The sequence below is a fragment of the Trachypithecus francoisi genome, unplaced genomic scaffold (assembly GCF_009764315.1).
Source record: "Trachypithecus francoisi isolate TF-2019V2 unplaced genomic scaffold, Tfra_2.0 Lachesis_group20, whole genome shotgun sequence".
Taxonomy (NCBI): Eukaryota; Metazoa; Chordata; class Mammalia; order Primates; family Cercopithecidae; genus Trachypithecus; species Trachypithecus francoisi.
The window spans coordinates 49629056-49642498 of NW_022681466.1; the positions used below are offsets into that span (position 1 = coordinate 49629056).

Consider the following 13443-nt stretch of genomic DNA (forward strand, 5'->3'; position numbering starts at 1 on the left):
CGTCACTGCACTCCAACCTGGGCGACAGAGCAAGACTCTGTCTAAAAAAAAAAAAAAAAGAAAGAAAGAAAAACCATTTAGGAGGCAGTTAGCATCCTGGTCTAAAGCTAAACTTTTAAGTTAGACCTGGATACAAACCCAACCTCTGCCACTTACTAACCTTGTGAGCACTGGCGAGATCCTATATCTTAAGTTTCTTCATCCTCACATTCAGAGTGAGGGTGATAATTATAATACTCAACCTCTTAAAGAGTTGTTATCAGGATTAAACTAGATATGTATATGAATTGCTCAGCAGAATTCCAGACAATAGTAAGCGTTCAATAATTCTGAAGGTTGTAAGAGAGAGAGGTTCCCTCTGTGCTTGCCTCTCTGCTCATCTACAAATAGATACGCTAAGTTTTATAGCAGCACTCCTGTGAAAATGAGTTTATCAAAATGAGGCAAGGAAAAGCATAACTAATTCCTACAGTCGAAGATATTATTCGAAAATGCTACATAAAGCTATACTAGTAAAAAAAACAAGAAAGTCTTCATCAATTGAATGGCCAGTGGCAGAGATGGGAAATAAGAAAAAGTAGAATAAATTACTGAAAAGACTGGCTGGGAAATTCCCACGTACAGAAGAGAGGCTAAACTTTTTTTTTTTTTTTGAGACAGGGTCTCGCTCTGTCACCTAGGCTGGAGTGCAGTGGCGTAATCACGGCTCACTGTAGCCTTGACCTCCTAGGCTCAAGTGATCCTCCCACCTCAGCCTCCCAAGTAGCTGGGACTACAGACATGCACCATCATGCCTAGCAGATTTTAATTAATTAATTTAGTTAGTTAGTTTAGAGACAGGATCTTGCTGTGTTGCCCAGGCTGGTCTCAAACTCCTGGGCTCAAGCTCTTTTCCTGCATTGGCCTCTCAAAGTTCTGGGATTACAGGCATGAGACACCGCACCTAGCCTATACCATTTTATACAAGAAACTGGAGCATCCATGAGTGCTGGTATCCATAAGGTGGTCCTGGAAACAAACCCCATGGATAGTGAGAGAAATTGTCCTTAAAATTCTCACTAAAGTTACCATAAAAATGATAATTAAACCTCAGCCTCATCGTTAAGAAACTTACATAGTTTAATGTTACTGCTAACAGTTGAAGAGTAAATATTCAATAATAAAAAACAAACTTACCATCATCCTTTTGCTGTACATGAACGACTCGCTGGAAACTGGTACTCACTGCATTGTACACATCCAATGCAGCAGCTTTCTTTGCAATTTGCCGTTTCAACAAATCTGGCAAACCACTCATTAGGAAGTCACGCTTTGCTTTGCATTGAACATCATAATCCTGAGATTTTTCAGATGTATCTTGACTTTTAAGAAAATGATTTGAAAATGAAAAGCTAAGGTTATAAACATTTAAAGGAATAAACTATCTAGAAAGTAAACATTTTTAGGGCTGGGCATGGTAGCTCATGCCTGTAATATAAGTACTTTGAGAGGCCAAGGTGGGTGGATCACTTAAGGCAAGGAGTTCAAGACCAGCCTGACCAACATGGTGAAACCCCATCTCTACTAAAAATACAAAAATTAGCCAGGTGTGGTGGCGCGCGCCTGTAATCCCAGCTACTTGGGTGGCTGAGGCACGAGAATCGCTTGAGCCTGGAAAGCAGAGGTTGTAGTAAGCCAAGATCGCACCACTGTACTCTAGCCTTCCAGCCTGGGCAACAGAGTGAGACTGTCTCAAAAAAAAAAAAAAAAAAAAAAAAACACAGAAAAGAGAAGAAACACTTTTAAATTTTATTTTTAAAAATTAAATAATTGGCGGGGCGTGGTGGCTCACACCTGTAATACTAGCACTTTGGGAGGCCAAGGAGGGTGGATCACCTGAGGTCAGGAGTTTGAAACTAGCCTGGCCAACATGACGAAACCCTGTCTCTACTAAAAATACAAAAATTAGCTGGGCATGGTGGTGGGTGCCTGTAATCCCACCTTCTCAGGATGCTGAGGCAGGAGAATGGTTTAAACCCGGGGGCAGAGGTTGCAGGGAGCCAAGATCACACCACTTCACTCCAGCCTAGGTGAAAGAGGGAGACTCCATTTCAAAAAAAAAAAAAAAAATTAAATTAAATTAAATTAATATTTTAGGTAATAAATTTACCTAAATATAAAATATATATTAGGTAATTTTATATAAAATATTTAAATGTTAGCTTTATGTATAAAATATAATTATATAAGTAATTCATATAATTTATATATAATTATATTAAATTTTATGTTTTAGAATTTATATAAAACATTGACAAATATTAATTTTATTACATTTAATTAATATTTAGGTAATAAAATTACCTAAAATATTAGCTGGTCAAATTCTTTTTTGCTTATCACAAAAATGAAAGTCTACCCATGTTAAGAAATTAAATAAAAATAAATATGTATAGAAAAAAGTGACTTAAAGGACATCCACCAAAATGTTAATGGGGGCTATCTTTGGGTGGTAGGTGAGTTTTTTCCCTCTTGTCTTTTGTTTTCTTGCTAAACAATCAGAAAAAAAAAATCACTGTCATATTTCAAAAAGTTAATACAAGAACTTCTCATGCAATATTGTTACCAATGTAACAGCAGGAAAAGTAGGGTCCTTATTATTGTCTCAGTTTTGCCCAGTTTATCTTCAGATTGCAAATCATAGGAAGGCTGACTACAGTGGTAGAAGACGGACAAAGACAAAAGGGTGGGGAGAATGGGAGGTTGGAGTGGTTGAAGATAGTGTGTCACAGCTTATATGTCCCTCCTAGCCTGCCCGTAGAAAGAACAAGACTCGCAATGCTCTGTGCAATTAGATATTTGGGCTGGTAATTCAAAAGAGGCTACAAAATCTTTTTCTGTGTTTGTTTTCCTTTCCTCTTTGAGTGAAATGAAGGGAAAATAAGCTATGAAGCCAGACAGATATTGAATGAGATATCTCTTTTCTTTTTTACTGTTAATTGGAGTGAAGGAGGAAAAGATGGGTATACTTGTAGTTAAATTAGTATGTCCCTATAGCAGAAGGTAGGTGTTAAGGAGAGGGGTACATGGTACTAATATAAAATATATATGTTACATATAATGTATTTGTTACATATATATTACATGCATATACATATATTACACACATAGAAATAGTTTTAAATGTTTGTGTGTACACATATACATACATATATATCTGGTATGGTTTGGATGTGTGTCCCCTCCAAATCTCACACTGAAATACAGGCCAGGTGCAGTGGCTCACGCCTGTAATCCCAGAACTTTGGGAGGCTGAGGTGGACAGATCACCTGAGGTCAGGAGTTCAAGGCCAACATGGCGAAACCCCATGTCTACTAAAAATACAAAAATTAGCTGGCTGTGGTGGCAGATGCCTGTAATCCCAGCTACTCGGGAGGCTGAGGCAGGGAGAATCGCTTTAACCCAGGAGGCGGAGGTTGCAGTGAGTCGAGATGGCACTCCAGCCTGGGCAAGAGAGGGAGATTCCATCTCAAAAAAACAAAAACAAAAAGAAACAACAAAAAAAAACAACCTCCAATGTTGGAGGCAGGCCTAGGTGTTTGGGGTCATAGGGAAAGATCCCTCATGAATGGCTTGGTGCTGTCCTCACAGTAATGAGTAAGTTCTCAATCTATTAGTTCACCCGAGAGATGGTTGTTTAAAAAAGGCTGGCACCTCCTCCTCTCTCTTGTTACTTCTCTGGCCATGTGACAGGCCTGCTCTCCCTTCACCTTCTGCCATGAGTTAAAGATTCCTGAGGCCTCACTAACAGCTGAGCCGATGCTGGTGCCATGCTTGCACAACCTATAGAGCTGTGAGCCAAATAAACCACTTTTCTCTATAAATTACCCAGTCTTAGGTATTCGTTTATGGGAATGCAAAACAGACAAACACAATATCCTAACTTTATCTACTGAAAAGGCCTAGAAGCACTGCCACATCAGGAGCAATGAATTTAATGAACACCTAGACCTTCATCTCTAAATACCATCCTCCACAAAAAGGAACCAGGGGTCCGTAGAGAAATGGCTTACTGCAGAGCTGAGACAGGGCAAGTAAAAGAGAAGCCTAGAATATCTTCCTGTTCGAGAAATTAAGAAATGCTCCATAAATTATGAGGACTTGTCAAAGGGATATAGAAACCAAGCTGAAGAGCTCACACTGCCCAAATTAAAAACAATTTGAGCATCAAAATAAGTAATATGAATGGGTTATAATCCACTAAATAAAATAAAAATGAAGAGATAAGTAAGTAAATAAACTGAGATAAAAAAGCTCTTCCTTATAGCAGCCAATTAACAAATAAATAAAGAATGACTGCAATGGAGAATCACCATTTGGAAACCATCATCATGTGGTTAATTCCATTGGAATTTGTTGACATTAAGGCCCATAATTGCAGGTTTGATGAGAAACAAGATTTTGGCATTTGGCCAGGTACGGCAGCTCACATTTGTAACCCCAGCCAGGAGTTCAAGACCAGCCTGGGCAAAATAGTAAAATCTAGTCTCTATTTTTAAAAAAGCAAAAGAGGCCAGGCAAGGTGGCTCACGCCTGTAATCCCAGCACTTTAGGAGGCTGAGGTGAGCAGATAACTTGAGACCAGGAGTTTGAGACAGCCTTGCCAACATGGCAAAACCCTGTCTCTACTAAAAATACAAAAATTAGCCAGGTATGGTGGAGGATACCTGTAATCCCAGCTACTCTGGAGGCTAAGGCACGAGAATCGCTTGAACCTGGGAGGTGGAGGTTGCAGTGAGCCAAGATGGTGCCATTGCACTCCAAAGCAGTCCTCCTGTCTTGCCCCTTGACCTCCTGGTCTCAAGCAGTCTGCCCACTTCCGCCTCCCAGAGTGTTGGGATTACAGGCGTGAGCCACTCTGCCTGGCCTACGCTTAGGAATTTTTTTTTTTTTTTTTTTTTTTTTGAGACAGAGTCTCGCTCTGTCGCCCAGGCTGGAGTGCAGTGGTGTGATCTCGGCTCACTGCAAGCTCCGCCTCCCGGGTCCGTGCCATTCTCCTGCCTCAGCCTCCTGAGTAGCCGGGACTACAGGCGCCTGCCACCACGCCCAGATAATTTTTTGTATTTTTAGTAGAGACAGGGTTTCACTGTGTTAGCCAGGATAGTCTCAATCTTCTGACCTTGTGATCCACCCGCCTCGGCCTCCCAAAGTGCTGGGATTATAGGCATGAGCCACCACGCCTGGCTCAGAATTTTTTAATATACATTTTTAAAATAATGATTTTTTAATATATCATTTGCAAATAAGGATAGTTTTACTTCTCCCTTTCCAAACCTTTATGTCCTTTAATATATTCTTCTTTCCTAATTGAACTATCCAGGACCTCTAGTAAGAGATGTCTTAGAGCATGGAGGATGTTATGATAAGTGAAATAAACTGAACACAGAAAGATAAATACCCCATGTTCTCACTCCTGTGTGGAAGCTAAAAAAGTTAACCTTAGCTTGGGTAACATAGCAACAACTTGTGTCTACAAAAAAACAATTAGCTGGACATGGTGGTGCACATCTGTGGTTCCAGCTATTGGGAAGCTGAGATGGAAGGATCACTTGAACCCAGGAGGTCAAGGCTGCAGTGAACTGTGAGCGCACCACTGCACTCCAGCCTGGGCAACAGAGCAAGTTGCTGTCTCAAAAAAAGAAAAAAAAGAAAGAAAAGAAAAAGAAATCTCATAGAAGTAGAGAGAATAGTAGGAGAGGGGAGAGGGAAATGTAGCCAGAGGTTGGTTAACAGATATAAAAGTATAGCTAGATATGAGGAATAACTTCAAGTATTCTACAGTGCTAATAAAACAAAAATTTATTATATATTTTCAAATTTTGAAGAAGAACAAAAAAAAAATTTTTTTTTTTTTTTTAATGACCGGGTCTAGCTCTGTTCCCCAAGCTGGAGTGCAGTGGCGTGATAACAGCTCACTGCAGCCATAACCTCCCAGGCTCATGTAATCCTCCTGTCTCAGCCTCCCAAGTAGCTGGGCCTATAGGCATACACCACCATGCCTGACTAGTTTTTTATTTTTTTTATAGAGATGGAGTCCCACAATGCTGCTCAGGCTGCTATTTTTCTGTTTTTATACCAATACAACACACTTCTATTACTGTAGGTTTGTTCAATGTCTGGAAATCAGGTAGTGTAGAGGCCTTCAAATTTTTCTTTTTTTTTTTTTTTTTTTTGAGCCAGAGTCTGGCTCTGTCGCCCAGGCTGGAGTGCAGTGGCCGGATCTCAGCTCACTGCAAGCTCCGCCTCCCGGGTTTACGCCATTCTCCTGCCTCAGCCTCCGGAGTAGCTGGGACTACAGGCGCCCGCTACCTCGCCCGGCTAGTTTTTTTTTTTTGTATTTTGTAGTAGAGACGGGGTTTCACCGTGTTCGCCAGGATGGTCTCGATCTCCTGACCTCGTGATCCGCCCGTCTCGGCCTCCCAAAGTGCTGGGATTACAGTCTTGAGCCACCGCGCCCGGCCTCAAATTTTTCTTCTTTTTCAAGATTATCTTATCTATTCTAAGTTCTTTGTGGTATATCCATACAATGAATACTACTGAGCAAAAATATAGCCAGGCACGGCAGTTCACACCTGTAATCCCAGCACTTTGGGAGGCCGAGGCAGGCAGATCACTGGAGGTCAGGAATTCGAGACCAGTCTGGTCAACATGGTGAAACCCCGTCTCCACTAAAAATACAAAAATTAGCCAAGCATGGTGGCAGGCACCTGTAATCCCAGCTAGTCAGGAGGCTGATGCACAAGAATCACTTGAACCCGGAAGGCGGAGACTGCAGTGAGCCAAGATCATGTCACTGTACTCCAGCCTGGGCGACAGAGTGAGACTTGGTATCAAAAAAAAAAAAAGAAAGAAAAGAAAACGAATGATATATTTGACAACATGAATAAATCTCAAAATCATCATGCCAACTATAAGAAGCCAGACACAAAAGAGCATATGCTGTATGATTTCACTAATATAAAATTCTAGAAAATATAGATTAGTATAAAGAAAAGAGACTGGCGTTTGCCTGGGTTGGGTCCACTTAGAGAATGGACTACAAAAAGAGCACGACAAGTCTGAGGCAGGTAACGAAAATAACTTGGTATCTTGATTATGGTAGTTTCACTGTGTGAACAACTGACAAAGCTCACCGAAATATACACTTTGAATTGATAGAATTTACTGTGCACTGTGGCTCATGCCTGTAATCCCAATACTTTGGGAGGCCAAGGTGGGTGGATCACCTGAATCCAAGAGTTTGAGACCAGCCTGGGCAACATGGCAAAATCCTGTCTCTACCAAAGAAAAAAAAAAAAAATACAAAAAATTAGCTGGGTTGCTGGGCGCAGTGGCTCATGCCTGTAATCCCAGCACTTTGGGAGGCCGAGATGGGCAGATCACGAGGTCAGGAGATCGAGACCATCCTGGCTAACACAGTGAAATCCCATCTCTACTAAAAAAAGTACAAAAAAATTAGCCAGGCGTGGTGGTGGGCGCCTATAGTCCCAGCTACCCGGGAGGCTGAGGCAGGAGAATGGCATGAACCCAGGAGGCAGAGCTCGCAGTGAGCCGAGATCGCGCCACTGCACTCCAACTTGGGCGACAAAGCGAGACTCTGTCTCAAAAAACAAACAAACAAAAAGATTAGCTGGGCATGGTGGCACATGCCTGTAGTTCCAGCTACTTGGGAGGCTGAGGTGGGAGGGAGATCACCTGAGCCTGGGAGGTCACGGCTGCAGTAAGCTGTAATTGCACCACTATACTCCAGTCTGGGGATGACAGAGTGAGACTCTGTCTCAAAAAAAAAAATAAAAAAGTCAGATAATGCCAAATGTTGGCAAAGATGGGCAGCTACTAGAACGCTTATACATTGCTGGTGGGACTGTAAAACCGAACAACCAGTTGGGACAACAGTTTGCCAGGTTCTTATAATGTTAAACATGTACCTCCCTAACGACAGAGCAATTCCACTTGTAGGTATTGACTCAAGAGAAATGAGAACACTTGTCCATACATGTGTATAAGAATATTCATAGCAGTCTATTTAATAATAGCCAAATACTAGAAATGACCCAAATGCCCATTAATAAAGAATAAATAAAAAATATTGCAGTAGGCCGGGCGCAGTGGCTCACACCTGTAATTTCAGTACTTTGGGAGGCCGAGGCAGGCAGATCACGAGGTCAGGAGTTCAAGACCAGCCGGGCCAACATAGTGAAACCCTGTTTCTACTAAAAATACAAAAAATTAGCTGGGCGTGGTGGCGGATGCCTGTAATCCCAGCTACTTGGGAGGCTGAGGCAGGAGAATCGCTTGAACCCAGGAAGTAGAGGTTACAGTGAGTGAAGATCATACCACTGCACTCCAGCCTGGGCAATAGTGCAAGACTCCATCTCTGTCTCTCTCTTTCTCTCTCTCTCTCTCTCTATATATATGGTAGCATATTCATATAATGAGTACTATTGAACAATAAAAAAGAACAGACAACTGATATGCTACCTTGCCGGAAAGTAGAGACAAAAGTATACCTACTGCAGGATTTCATTTATATGAGAGTCTAGAAAAGGCAAACTAGTCTGTATCAACAGAAAGCAGATAAGAGATTACATCGGATTGGGCAGAAATTAACCGCCATGAGGCACAAGAAGATTTTTTTGAGGTGATGAAAATGTTCTATATTTGTATTGTGGTGATAATTACAGATATGCACATTTGTTAAAACTCAAACTGTGGGCTGGGCACAGTGGCTCATGCCTGTAATTCCAGCACTTTGGGAGGCCAAGGCAGGCGGATCACCCGAGGTCAAGAGTTCAAGACCAGCCTGACCAACATGGAGAAACGCCATCTCTACTAAAAATACAAAATTAGCCAGGAATGGTGGCACATGCCTGTAATCCCAGTTACTCAGGAGGCTGAGGCAGGAGAATCGCTTGAACTTGGGAGGTGGAGGCTGGGGTGAGCCGAGATTACACCATTGCACTCTAGCCTGGGTGACAAGAGCAAAACTCCGTCTAAAAAAAAAAAAAGAGAAAATAAAACTCGAACTGTTGGCCGGGCGCAGTGGCTCACGCCTATAATCCCAGCACTTTGGGAGGCCGAGGCAGGCAGATCACAAGGTCAAGAGATTGAGACCAACCTTGCCAACATGGTGAAACCCCATCTCTACTAAAAATACAAAAATTAGCTTGGCATGGTGGTGTGCGCCTATAGTCCCAGCTACTCGGGAGGCTAAGGCAGGAGAATTGCTTGAACCCGGGAGGCAGAGGTTGCAGTGGGCTGAGATCACGCCACTGCACTCCAGCCCGGCGACAGAGTGCAACTCCGTCTCAAAAAAACAAACAAACAAAACAAAACAAAAAACTCAAACTGTTTACTTAAAATGGGCACATATCATTATATGGACAATATATCTGAATGAAGTTGATTTAAAAACATGTATGTGTGCACGTGTTTGTGGGTGTGTATACTACGCAAAAGCAGCCAGACACAAAAGAATATATACATGAAGTTTATCTGATGTTCTAGAATAGACAAAATTAATCTATGGTAATAGAAATCAAACTAATTGATGAAAATAGAAATCAGAAAATTTTGGTAATCTTGTGGTGATGGTGGTGGTGGAGATAATAGGAAAGAGGACACAAAATCTTTCTGAGTTAAAAGGAAGATTGTTATTTCTTGATGAGATGCACTTGTCAAAACTGCATAGTTAAGATGTGTGTGCTGGGCGCGGTAGTTCACGCCTGTAATCCCAGCACTTTGGGAGGCCGAGGCGGGCGGGTCACAAGGTCAGGAGATTGGGACCATCCTGGCGAACACGGTGAAACTCCATCTCTACTAAAAATACAAAAAAATTAGCCGGGCGTGGTGGCGGGTGCCTGTAGTCCCAGCTTCTAGGGAGGCTGAGGCAGGAGAATGGCGTGAACCCGGCAGGCGGCAGAGCTTGCAGTGAGCGGAGATCGCGCCACTGCACTCCAGCCTGGGTGACAGAGCGAGACTCCATCTCAAAAAAAAAAAAAAAAAAGATGCGTGTGCTTAACAATATATAATTATACCTCAGTAAAACTGAAACAGAAAACAAAGACAATCTGAACCCACATTGCTCCTAGACCTGATCTTCCATCATGCCACCCAGGCACATAAACTAGAATTTACATGTCATCCTATATACCTTCCTCTCCCATACCCTCACCCCCACAAATCTCATTAATCATCAAGAGATTTTTAATTCATCTCTGAAAATCTTTTTGCATGTCATCCCCAACAACCTAGTCCTTACCTCCATCATCTCACAATACCTGGACTCCTACATGCACTCTAACCCCTCTTCCATTCCATTCTTTATCCAGCAGGCCAATTAAACTTCTAAAATCCAAATCTGTTTATGTCTATATTTATGTTTAAAACCCCTTGGCTGCTTCTTATTTGCTCTTAACATAATGATAAAATCCCTTAACAAGGTCTCCAAGGTCCTATGTTGGCTAGCACCCACCTCTCACCCTTGCTCTCTGTGCTCCAGTCACACTAGCAGTTTTTGGTATTTAGCAAGCGCCTTCCAGCTACAGGGACTTTACACAGACCATTCTCTCTGGCTGAAACACAGTTCCTCCTCCTGATGAACTCCTGCTCATCCTTCAGATTTCAGTTCAGACGTCATTTCCTCAGTGAAGCCTTCTTTAACCAGACGAAACCTCCTCAATATGAATTATACCTCTCCTTAGCACAACTGCAATTTTTCATTTGTTGGCCCAATGAATGTTTAATCATAGACTATCTTCCATCTCCACTTAAGCCACATGAGGACAGGGAATATGTCCTGTCTTATCCCCATAATATCTCTGATACCAAAAACAGTGCCTGGTACATACTAGTAGGTATTTAAATATTTACTGAATAAAATTCATTATCAGCTTTTTTGTATTTTTGGTTTGCTTATTATTCTGTTTTGTCTAGCGATGGCCAAAGCATTTGCAAAAAAAATAAGGCATTCAAATAGCAGTGGCAGGATTGTCAATATTTTCAACTTTGAAACTGGACGTACTAGAGCTTCAAATGATAATTCACATGCTTTCTCATCAAAGTAAACAAATCAATACAAATACATTCCATAAAATATTTTGGCATTTAAAAATTTGTATTGGACTGACCTGTTTTCATCAAAACCAGGGACAGGATCAGCTGCTTTTTGTGCTTTTCTGGCAAGAAATAAAGGAGCGACTTTCATTTTTCCTTAGAAAAATAAATACTTAGGTTAGTATCAATGTTTACCATCTCCACCTTCAGCTACTTTCTTTTTTTTTTTTTTTTTTGAGACGGAGTCTCACTCTAACCCAAGCTGGAGTGCAGTGCCACGATCTTGGCTCTCTGCAACCTCCGCCTCCAGGGCTCAAGCAATTCTCGTGCCTTGGCCTCCTGAGTAGCTGGAACTATAAGTATGCACCACCACACCTGGCTAATTTTTTGCCTTTTAGTAGAGCAAGACTCTGTCACAAAAAAAAAAAAAAGAAAAGAAAAACTCTTCACTATATCATAACTTTACTTACTAAAATAGAAATATAATACAGTTACAATTTTATATAAGATACTAAATTTCAATCATCAGCACTTTCAGAATAATACCCCAAAACACAAAAACAAAACAAAAACCCCAGAACATTCTAATATACATCATAAACATCATAAATGTTATTAAATCTGATTACCAGGTACATTTTTAGTGGATGTGTTAAGTTTCTTTCCTAGCACATCATTCAAACACTGAAGTTTCTTCTGATTTTTCTCTGGACGCTTTAAAGCAGTAGGACTTGAATCTATTATTATAACAGAATCCTAAGATAAAATAGGAGAAAAAATTTAATTAAATCATATAATATCATTGAAATTTCAAAAGAATCACAGTGATAGAAATCATAGAAAACATAATTAGCAGCTCCATACACCTCCCATCAGATATTATCTAATTGAAACAGAAAACACATGATAGAATAGCAGGAGTCCATGCTTACATCATACAAGCTTATATCATATCAGGGTGCGTTTATTATTACCATAGGCTTTCTTTTTTATTTTTATTCTTTTTCTTTTGAGTTGGAGTCTCTGTTGCCTAGGCTGGAGTGCAGTGGTGCAATCATGGCTCACTGCAACCTCTGCCTCCCAGGTTCAAGAGATTCTCCTGCCTCAGCCTCCCGAGTAGCTGGGATGAGAGGTGCGCGCCACCACACCCGGCTAATTTTTGCATTTTTAGTAGAGATGGGGTTTTGCCATGTTGGCCAGGCTGGACTCAAACTCCTGACCTCAGGTGATCCATCCACCTTGGCCTCCCAAAGTGCTGGGATTATAGGAGTGAGCCACTGTGCCTGGCCTCACGTTTGTTTTTTGTTTTCTTTTTGAGACAGAGTCTCGCTCTGTTGCCCAGGCTGGAGTGCAGTGGCGAGATCTTAGCTCACTGCAAGCTCCACCTCCCGGGTTCACGCCATTCTCCTGCCTCAGCCTCCAGAGTAGCTGGGATGACAGGCACTCGCCACCACGCCTCGCTAATTTTTTGTATTTTTAGTAGAGATGGGGTTTCACTGTGTTACCCAAGATGGTCTCCATCTCCTCATCTCATGATCCACCAGCCTCGGACTCCCAAAGTGCTGGGATTACAGGTGTGACTCATGTTTTTTTTTAAATTGAGACAGGGTCTCACTCTGCCACCCAGGGTAGAGTGCAATAACATGATCATGGCTCAATGCAGCCTCAACCTCCCGACCTCAAGCCATTCTCCCACCTCATCCACCCAAGAAGCCAGGACTACAGGCGCACACAACTATGCCTGGCTAATTTTTGTATATTTTGTAGAGCCAGCGTCTCCCTGTGTTGACCAGGCTGGTCTCGAACTCCTGGACTCTGGCAATCCTCCCACCTTGGCCTCCCAAAGTGCTGGGATTACAGGTGTGAGCCACCAGGCCCAACAAGGCTTTCTTTTTTGAAAAAGCAACTAAGGTTGGGCATGGTGGCACATGCCTGTAATTCCAGCACTTTGGGAGGCCAAGGCGGGCAGATCACCTGAGGTCGGGAGTTCAAGACCAGCCTGAGAAACATGGAAAAACCTTGTCTCTACTAAAAATAGAAAATTAGCCGGGCATGACAGCACATGCCTGTAATCCCAGCTACTCGGGAGGCTGAGGCAGGAGAATCGCTTGAACCCAGGAGGCAGAGGTTGCAGTGAGCCGAGATCGCGCCATTAACTCTAGCCTGGGCAACAAGAGCAAAACTCCACCTTAAAAAAAAAAAAAAAAAAAAGCAACTAACATATGACCTGGTATTCATATGCAGAAATTTTTTAAAAAGCAACTAATAGACTGTATTCCAAATAAAACAGTTAATATGACCAAGCTATAAAAAGTCTGGTTATAGCCCTGTTGGAACTGTACATCCTA

General features: G+C 41.9%; 1 protein-coding gene across 1 annotated transcript in view; it reads right to left on the reverse strand.

The window, feature by feature from the left end:
* ATAD5 (ATPase family AAA domain containing 5) overlaps positions 1–13443 on the reverse strand; it is a 66899-nt gene that overhangs the window by 40058 nt on the left and 13398 nt on the right. The window contains exons 5-7 of the mRNA XM_033184270.1: positions 11725–11851; positions 11170–11251; positions 1177–1361 (exon numbers count right to left, since the gene is read on the reverse strand). Of these exons, the coding sequence (XP_033040161.1) occupies positions 1177–1361; positions 11170–11251; positions 11725–11851 (394 nt within the window). The remainder of the gene's footprint in view (positions 1–1176; positions 1362–11169; positions 11252–11724; positions 11852–13443) is intronic.